At 44.3% G+C, this 10,332-nt stretch overlaps 1 protein-coding gene across 1 annotated transcript in view; it reads left to right on the top strand.

Moving 5' to 3' along the window:
* The first annotated feature begins 8,013 nt into the window (after window positions 1-8,013).
* The window catches only part of Ankh (ANKH inorganic pyrophosphate transport regulator), a 138,128-nt gene continuing 135,809 nt past the window's right edge, over window positions 8,014-10,332 (top strand). Inside the window, exon 1 of the mRNA XM_006979988.4 lies at window positions 8,014-8,498. Within this exon, the coding sequence (XP_006980050.1) occupies window positions 8,403-8,498 (96 nt within the window). The 5' untranslated portion in view covers window positions 8,014-8,402. The remainder of the gene's footprint in view (window positions 8,499-10,332) is intronic.

The raw sequence follows: 10,332 nt of genomic DNA, 5'->3' as shown, positions 1-10,332 counted from the left end.
AGGCTGCTACCCTTTAATAGGGTTCCCCATGCTGTGGTGACCCACAACCATAAAGTTATTTCCTTGCTACTCCATAACTGTCATTTTGATACTGGTATGAGTCGTAATGTAAATACCTGTGTTTGCTGATGGTCTTAGATGACCCCTGTAAAAGGGTTGTCCAACGCCAGGGGTCGCACCCCACAGGTTGAGAACCATTGGTTAGCCTTTTATGATGCTGCCAGCCCCTCTAGCTTCTTCTGGCATCTCACTACATCTTCTGGTGATTTAGCTGTTTTGAAGTTGGGTGCAATGGCAGGTGCTTGTAATCCCAGCAGCACTGGGAGGCAGAAGCAGAAGAAGCTGGAGTTTTGGGCCAGCCGGGGTTAGTTAAAAAGATTGCCATCTCAAACCAAGAACAAAGAAAGCCAGGTATGGCCGCTGACTGACCTCGGGAGGTCTGTCTCAAATCCCAGCACAACCTGAACTACATAGTAAGTTTCAGGCTACCCTGAATTTTATCTCACAGAAGGAAAAAAAAATTAGAGAGAGACACCATATTCATTTTACTTTTATCACAGTATGTCTTTATAGTTATTTTACTTTGTTATTGTTAATTTCTTCCTGTACCTAATTAATAACTAAATGCTATCACAGGGATGTGTGTATGTGAAGTCTTCCTCAAGTTTTTCATGCTTAATCTCCAGTGTAACAAAGTGTTATCTTTTCCATCACATGGTTAGTGCTGATCGAGCTGCATCGTCTTGTGTTAGCACATAGGAAGACTTGCCTATTTTTGAGGCTTTCTTCTTAAGAAAGAGGAAGACGGGGGAGTGTGTATTGGTGCTATATGAGGTTGCAGGCATTCACCGAGAGCTGAAACACTCTGTGCATAGAGTAGCACTCCTGTTTGCACACAGAACACACAATGCATGTATTCGTAGTTTTTTCAATGCCCTGCCTCAAAATCTCCTGGGCTTTTTGTAAGAATGAAGTTCCAAAAAGAACCCTTTCTAGAGTCTGAGTCATAATCTGTGGGCAAGGACTGAAATTTTGCATTTCAAGCATGTGAAGTTCAAGAACCCTGGCAGAACAATGGGTATATTTTTAAGTACCAGGGTTGGGGTATCACTTCGCTGCACATCAGTTATGACACTTGAGATTATTTGTACTTGGCTCCTCTTTGTATTAATGCCTCAACCTACACATACAGAGTCTCATTCTCCCAGGATTGTTTTGAGGGTTGATATTATGATGCTGTATTCTATGACTTTGATAAGTGCACACATTAGTCTGACAGCTTCCTTTCAGAAGTTGTGGGACTTTCTGCATAAATTATCGCATCATCTGCAAATAAAGAATCAGGTGTTTGTTTACAGCAGACTCTCACTGTGCAGCCTCCTACCTCAACCTCCTGAGTATTGACATTATAGGTATTTACTCGGCTCAAAAGTTAGTGGTTTTTTGTTTGTTTGTTTTTCCTAAATGTGTACCTTTTATTTCTTTTGCATGCCAATTGCATTGACTAGTATTATCACTGAGTATTGAATAAGAGTAATCAGAGACATATTTTTCCCCATCTGAAAAGAACTGTGTTCTGTCCAGTATCATCATATACCCAGCATCTTATAATATGCCTAGCATAAGCAGACACTCAAAAGATGCTGCAAGATGAACTATAACAAAATTAACTGATCTACAAAGAGCCGGAAAAGTGATTTTATTAGCACCTTGTCCATCTATTGAGTCACAAGCAAAATCATGTAATTAGCAGGGAGCTAACACATCAACATAACATAATTTCAAGTGCAAAAAGTCCTCTGGTGGAGTTTAGGAATACCGAGGTGAGCTGCATGGAGTGCAAGTGACATGGCATCCTCGCTCATCTAATGAGTTGATGCCATTCCAAAGAGGAAAAGCAGATCAGTTCGAGATGCAGTGCCCAGCCAAAGAGTCCTTGTTTGTCCTCCTTTTTCTTAAGAAAGCCTCGAAAACAGGCAAGTCTTCCTATGTGTTAACACAAGACGATACAGCCCGATCAGCACTAACCATGTGATGGAAAAGATAACACTTTGTTACACCAGAGATTAAATGTAAAAAACTCAAGGAAGACTCAATTCAAACATAAATGTTTTTATATCTATTAGTATATTAGAGTGTGGGGAAGCAGTAAGAGACGGTTAAAGAACTATTGTAAATAAGTCCCACATCAGAGAATGTAATACTTTGTGGAGAATTATACACTAGAAACAGGGACTAATGCAGCTTTTTTTTTTTTTTTCAAACAGAAAACAAATGATCAAAGTGAGTTACACAAGAAATCTTTGTAAAAGTCATACTACTGCAAGAACTCAAAATGTAAACCTCACTAACTATTTTAAGTCTTGGGCATTTTATATTATGTGGCCAGTGAAATGCAGCAGGCAGAAGGTGAACAAGAGCTGGACTAGAAGGATGAAACACAACTGCATGTCAATCCCACTGCTACCTCTCTGTCCCATTCTGTTCGGAAAGAGTTGCCTGAGCTGAGGTCTACAGAGCCAGGAGGAGCTACACAAGCCCTTCCTTTCTATTTCTCCGTATGAGCAAAGCAGCAACTTATCAGCTAATGCATCTCCAAATTTCTCATCATCATTGTCATTAGTGGTGACATCTTGGAGCAACAACAGTAGCATCTACTCCAAACTGACTCTTGTCTTCAGACCACTTTTTAAGGGCAGGGGTGAATTAATAGTCACCAGCATACAAAGCCAACAGGTTGTATAATTAACCTAGCAAGAGTCTCTCCAAATGTTTTGCTGATTAGCAATTATAGAGAAAATACAAACCCAAAAAGCCATGCAAGGCATAAAACTGAGCTTTGATTAAAGTTGCCCTGAATCCTTCCTGTAGAAAAAAAAAATACAGAATAAACGAGAAAACTTGTATGACTTTGCCTTGTATCCATACTTTTTTTTTCTGATTTTTCAATGTATAAGGCTGAAAGTTTTCCAAAGTTTAAATAAGACAATATGGTGCACTTAGAGAAGCCTTTCTTCTATCCAATCCACCCTGATCTCTTTCTTCCCTCACACATTTAAATAATCTTGGGCTTATTTTGCCAGCATCAATTTGCAAATAAAAGCAGGCTCACATGCATATAAATACTTCCACAGTCATAGTTCTCTCTCTCTCTTCTAAGCACCCAAGTAGCCTGCCATTTTATGCCTTGGCACCTTGCTTTTTCACTTAACAAATTATTCTGCAGATCACTGCATATCTGTAGGTAGACATGGTCCCCATTCCTTTTAATAGCACAGCTGTTTGAGGCATCTATGTAGTCCCTTAAATATATTAAAGAAGTGGGAACTGTAACTCATCAGGCTTAATCTGACTACTTCTGGTTTATCTACTGCAAATTTCAATTGGGGATAATTTACCACTTACCTCCTGCCTCCAACTACCTGCCACATGCTGGGAGCACAAAAGCTAATTTTGATCATTCCCTCAGGTTAATTATCAGGCTTTGGGCTAGAACAACAGAAGGATACCACGCATAAAATTTCCAGTTGGGAAGAAGCAAACGTTCTCCCTTTTGTCCCTGGCCACTAAGACCTGGGCGGCAACCTTGCTCAGTAGGCTGATGTTTATGTGAACACAGTCTACAGAAATTGCCTTTCCTCCCACTTGAAATCAGCTATGGAGCAACCTGGCACCAGGCCCAGCTGCAGAGCTCTGAGACTTGAATGTATATCTGGCCTACCCTATTTTAGGGGGCATATGACTCATTTGAATATTAGGCATCAATCTTTGGACTAAGGCTTCCATCAGAGCAAATTGCTAATTTGGTTATGCTAAACACAGGATGCAGTATAATTACAATGACAGATGTAGGTAGCTCCAGAAAGTTGAGCATACACAAGTCTTCATGGCATCTGCTGCCAAACCAGCACCATCACTATCATCCCAGTCTGATGTCCCTGGATCCCTCAAGTCAAGGACATCTCAGTCACATAGTCCCCAAACTGGATAATCTTAAGCATGATATTTTAGTCTGTCATTTGCAGCAAATGTGTTGAGGGACAATTTGAACTTACACATTTAAGATTAATTCAGAAAAGAAAGGTAAGTCAGACATGTATGTGACATTTATTCTTTTGCATTAAATTTTTTTTATAAAAATTGCACACAATGGTAGTCACAGCACTTGGGAGACAACAGGATCATGGGTTTGGGGCCAGTCAAGACCACACAGTAAAACTATGGATTTTTTTTTTTTTTAAAAAAGGTGGGAGCTTAGCAACAACTTTATTCAATAAAATAATACTAGTAGTCATTTATGAAACTATTTTTTCAAACAATAACTTTTTCTTTACTTTGAAAGCAATACTGCCTTCAATGTTTTATAAATACCTTTGTATTTGTTACTTTTCTATTGTTATAAAATACCATGACCTAGGTAACTTATAGAAGGAAGAGTTTATTTGGGCTTCAGCCTTCAGAGGGTAAGAGTCCATCATGGTGGGCAGCCATAGCAGCAAGCAGTCGTAGTGTCTGAGCAAGAAGCTGAGAACCTTGTCAAAGACAAGTACGAGATAGAGAATTAACAGGAAGTGGAAGGAGACCATAAACACTCAAATCCCATCCCCAGTGATATGTTTCCTCCAGCAAGGCTCTGCCTCCCAGCATTTCACAACCTCTCCAAACAGAACTACCAACCTGGGACCAAGTATTCAAGTATCAGATCATATGGGGGACAGTCTCACCCAAACCTTGTCTTCTAAAACAGTCTCTCTTTACAGGTTTATACTTGCTCATTTTGTTAAACACAGAGAGATGAAAATAATTCTTGCTCATATTTATGCCATGCAAATACAGCTACTGTTAATAATTGAGCATATTCTCCTTCAGGATTTTTTTTTCTGTTACATGACCAGTGTAACAGTAACAAGGTTTGTAAACCTTGTAATGATGGCTAAAAGTGATCCAATACAAGGCTTTATAAATAAAAAATAAAGCTGTTCCTTTCCCAAGATATTGTCTTCTAAACCTAATTTACATACTGCTGGGATATTTCAGTTTCTGCATGATTTAGAAAACTTCCTATTACCATTGTTGTGGAATATTATTTTAACTAGGCAAAGATGTGTTACATTTGTTTAAGCTGCAAAATATTACTTTAACTGTGTAAAAGTGTGTTACATTTGTTTATGCTGGGAAATACTACTTTAACTGTGTAAAAGTGTGTTATACTTATTTATGCCACATTTGTTTAGCCATGTAAAGATGTGTTACACTTGTTTGTGCTGCATTTGTTTCATTATATAAACATGTATTGCATTTGTTTCACCTTGCCTGCCTAAGGCACCTGATTGGTCCAATAAAGAGCTGAATAGCCAATAGCTAGGCAGGAGAAAGGAAAGGTGGGGCTAGCAGGCAGAGAAAATAAATCTGGTATCTGATTATGATTCTAATTTCTAAAATATTTGTTTTCTTTTTAATTATGGGGAGGTGCACATGAGTGTAGGTACTTGCAGAGGCCAGAAGAGGGCGCTGGAACACAGGGAGCCAAAGTTGCAGGCACCAGACTTGGTGGCTGGGAACCAAACCAGAGTCCTCTTCCAGAGAGTAAACATTCTTAACTGCTGAGCCATTTCTCAAGCTCTGATTGTGATTCTGCAGTGTAAAAAAAAAAAAAAAAAACATAAAAAAAAAAGGTTAAATCTTACATTCCCTTTTCAAGTTGCCCTGGTGTTACTGGAATCCATATTCACCTAAAGTCTAAAGAAGTGTTCTTTGCCTTAATCAAAGATGACACTAACTCACTCATTACAAATACAGTTAAGAATACTCAAGGACAATGGCCCTTAACTGATTTTTCTCACTGCCCGCTTCAGACCATGAGTGTGCATTTGCTACTGCAGCTGAGATGTGGCAGCAGCCCTGGTCCAGGGACCAGTGACAGCAAACTGGCCTTCAGGAACATTGATCGAGGACCTCATCAATTCACACCCCAGACACAGGTCAACACAATTAGTCCACTTTAATTGAAATGAGCTTTCCAAAAGCTAGACTAACAGAATGGGTAAAGCGCCAGACCATATTTGCTTTAGAACAGAAGCCTTTCTCAGTGGATTTCTTTAAATAACCCGCTCCCTTTTTGTCCGGTTAACTTAATAGCTGACTACACAGAAACATGCCTTTCAGGAATTGCTCCTGAGCAGAGTCCTGTACACAAGATCTTCCTGTTTTGCTGGAAAATCTCCTTTAAAGGTAGCTGTTTGGCATATCAAATGCAATGAACAATTACCAAAGTTTTGTTTTAATTACACATGATGTAATTTGGGGTTACATGGAGCTGCAGGTAAATCGGTTTCCTACCTTTTGTGGGGGCCTCGTTCAGAGTGTGTAGAACCGAAGGGGCCATAAGGCATCAAATATGGAAATATTTAACACTTTCAATAGAGTTGGAAATATCTGCACCAGAAAGTTAATGTCTCAAGCTCTCTAATATGTATTTACCTATTTGTATATTTAATTAGTTTTCTGAGGCAAGGTCTCCCTATATAGTCCTAGCAGGCTTGGAACTATATGCAGCCCAGACTGGCCTGGTCCTTACAGCAATCCTCCTGCCTCTGCCTCAGCTTCAAATGCAGTATTAACACAAGCCTTACAGAGATAAGGGAATGGGTTCATTCCTAAGCACAAAATAGCTCACTATTTAAAATAATACGTCTCTTTAATTCACTATGCTTATTTTAAAAGATGCGTATGCAGGTACAAGTAGAACCAACTGCCTAGTTTAGCTGCTACAGAATGAAAACCCAAGACCCCTTGTTCAGAAATTAATAATATCAAGAGAGCAAGACCAGAGTGCGAAGAAAGAGGTGGCTCGGCAGTTGAGAGCACTGGCTGCTCTTCCAGAGGACCCTGGTTCCATTCCCACCACCCACAGGGCAGCTCACAAACTTCTGTAATCCGGGAGAGCCAATGCCCTCTTCTGGCCTCTGTGGGCACGGGACATGCATATGGTGCGCAGACATACATGCAGTTTGCAAAACACCTCCATACACATAAAATAGTAAAAATTAAAAAATATATATTAATGACAAAATTTAAAGAAGGCAAGAGCTTAGTGCCAAAGCGAGCCCAGGCCTTGCTGGGAGCTGAGCTTTTTGTGACTGTACATGTCTGTCACATGCCCGCATGGCCAGCCCCGCCCTGCTGTGCATCCCTTTGCCTTCACTGCCTTGGACCCTTTTTTTTTTTTCATACACTGTGCTGGGATGCCGGGTGATGTTGGCTTTGTCAAGCTGTTCAGTTTTAGGTAAGAGTCTCAGCACAGCAACTAATTTATCAGGGAATCACTTGGGGCATATTATAACACGGCCGAACAGATTTTTTTCTTTATTTTTTTCTTTCTAATTTAAAGGCAGATTTACCAGTTGGCTTTACATGAATAAATAGTTGCACATTGCTAGCAAAAACTGGAGGCCAGTATGGAGCATCCCAGAACCCTAGCTCGGGAGCCTACCGGGCAGCCAGTCAGTCCCTGCCACCCGGTGTATTTTCCCCAGGGGCCACAGATCTCCGTCGTCCCTGGAAACCCCTAGGGAGAAACTCATTGCGGAAAGCCTTCCTCCTGTCCTTCTGAGCCAGAGCATCCCCATCTAAGACAGCTCCCTGCACCTCCCTGCCAGTCTTGAGGCCGCCAGGACACCGGGGCCTTCCCAGCCCGGTTGTCCCCGGAGCTCTGCGCCGGGTTCCCAACTCTGCTTTCCCAGGCCCTCCAAGGACAGCGTGGGGCCGTCAGTGCCGGGTCACCCAGCCGGTGCAGCCGCGAGTCCCTGCTCGCCTCCACGCTCCGTGCGCCCGGCCGGCCGAGGTTAGCGCCGGGGTCCGATGCCGGCAGAGGACCCAGGCGGCTTGTGCGAGCGCAGCGCCCCCGGTGGCCGGGATCGCACGCAGCGGGGCGGGGAGGCGGCGCCGGGCCGGCCCCCTCCCGGGTCGCCAAGCGGTGTCGCGCCTCCGCCCGCCCCTGATTTCCTCCGCGCGGCGGCGGCGGCGGCGGCGGGCGGCGGAGGCGCCTCGTGCGCGCGGTTATTTATTTATTTCCGGGCCCAGAGCGCTTATAATGGAGCCGCTGTCAGCAGAAGCTTCTGCTGCCGCTGCCGCCGCCGCCGCCGCCGCCGCGGTCGTCCCTGTCCCTCCTCTCTTTCTCCCCGGCAGATCTTTGTTGTGTGGGAGGGCAGCGGGGATGGACTTGAGCTTGCGGCTCTCCTGCTAGAGCAGCCGCGCTTGGAGAGGGCGCCGTCGCCGCCAGCAGCCGCCGCCCCAGGCCCCGCCGGCCGCGGCCTCCGTCCCCGCGCCGCGCTCCCGCGCGCCTCCCAGCACAGTGCCCTCGCGGCGGCAGATGAGTGTGGGGTCAGCCCACGGCGGGGACTATGGTGAAATTCCCGGCGCTCACGCACTACTGGCCCCTGATCCGGTTCCTGGTGCCCCTCGGCATCACCAACATAGCCATCGACTTCGGGGAGCAGGTAAGCACGGCGGCGCCCGGTGCGTCCCGCTCGTCCGGCCTCGGCCTTGAACGCCCCGGCGGCCGGGAGGGATGCGGGAGGAGGGGAGTCACCTGCTCCGAGACCCCTTTCCCCCGGAACATTTGACATGGCTTTGCAGCTTGCCGAGGGTGACTTTTGCAGCACCCTGTTCTCCACCTCCGCACATATTAGAGACTTTTCCAGCCTTCTCTGGAAAATGGCAAGCGACGGGATGATGGGGAGCATCACCTATAGAAGGGGGTTTCGTGCCCGGGATGAGTATTATGTAATTTGTGATTATGTAAACCTCGGGCCCGAACTCCATGTAGTTTTTAGTAGCATTGAGTGCTGGGTTGTTTTTTTGTTTTGTTTTGTTTTGTTTCTTTTTTTTTTTTTTACTTGCACTCGGTTGGTGGTGATAGTGATGGTGGGAGAATTTGCCTTACCATGTCTCCAAGTTGATTTTCCACGTACTTCCAATTTCTGCATCCTCGCTTGTAGCCTAGAATAAGGTTTAGGGCTGTCCTGAAGGTGCCTTGCTTAGCGGACCACTGACTATCTCTACTTTAGGATTTCTGTTTCCTTTATTTTTTTCTTTTCCTTCCACCCTCTTGGACCAGTAAAGAACAGGAGCACATATCTGGTGCTGTCTTCTCGTCCTTGTTTCTTTTCATATTATCTCCATGTGGCGTCATTGCCAATCTGGTGCGGCAGGCTCTCCAGCGGCTGTGAGGCACGGGTACCCCACACTTTGCCTGTAGGAACTGGGTTTTTTTTTTTTTTTTTTTTTTTGCAGGGCTTCCAGGCGGAAGCAGTTACATCCTCAAGCCTGGGAGAGGATTTGAGGACCGGGGCTGCATCTTTTTCAAAAAGTAGTCTAAGATAGAGCTACTTTTGCAAATGGGCTCTTTTCCCTCCTCCACCATGCTTCAAAGCAGTGGGATAAAGGAATGTCTTTTCGTTCATTATGGGGATCCTGTGTTTGGGGATGGAGGCGGGAGTGAGGAGTTCTCCACCGTCACTGGGTAGGCAGGTGTAGTCCACCTCTCCGTGGGCAATGATGGTTCATATGCGAAGGTGAAGAGGCGGTACAGAAGCACAAGGAAACGAGGTATCAGCCTCACATGCCTTGAAGTAAGAAATGCGCGGTTATCAAAACATCTGATCAGCTTTTAAGTCTCTGACTTGCCGAGAACAAAAGACTAGGGAAAGCATTTCAAGTGTTTCTTGGGTAGGTTTTGTTTATAATTATAAACATCAGTTAGTGATTTCCTCAGAGACTGTGGTAGAACGTTCAGAGTGGAAATTTAGGTTCCACTGAAAAGTTTGGATACTGCACATCATTGATGGCATGGAGGAATCACATGAGGGTCTCAGAGCATGTGTGTTGTAGGGTGTCCAGCAGGAGACCTGTAAATCTGTTCCTAGCTTCCTGATTCTCTGCAGGAACAGTATGGACTTCTCTGTCATTTTACGGCTTGTTAGTGAGGCAATACAATGGAGTAGTCTAACAATCACAGAGGTGTTATCAGCTGGGCCTGGGGGCGCACGCCTTTACTCCCAGCACTAGGGAGGCAGAGGCAGGTGGATCTCTGAGTTCAAGGCCAACCTGGCCTACAGGAAGGGTTCCAGGTCAGCCAGGGCTACACACAGTGTGACTCTGTCTCAAAACAAACAAAACAAATAAACAAAACCCACGAACCAATCTATCATCACATTAAAAACACTTGACAGTCTTGAGAAGTTGGGGTGGGTTGAGCTCTCTCCACTGAACAAGAAAGTTATGTAGAACAAAATGACACATACATTCATATATTAAAGTATACAAATATAT

Source organism: Peromyscus maniculatus, chromosome 15 (assembly GCF_049852395.1).
Source record: "Peromyscus maniculatus bairdii isolate BWxNUB_F1_BW_parent chromosome 15, HU_Pman_BW_mat_3.1, whole genome shotgun sequence".
NCBI lineage: Eukaryota > Metazoa > Chordata > Mammalia > Rodentia > Cricetidae > Peromyscus > Peromyscus maniculatus.
The sequence above is the reverse complement of the archived record's forward strand: the minus strand, read 5'-3'. Positions and strand labels throughout refer to the sequence as shown.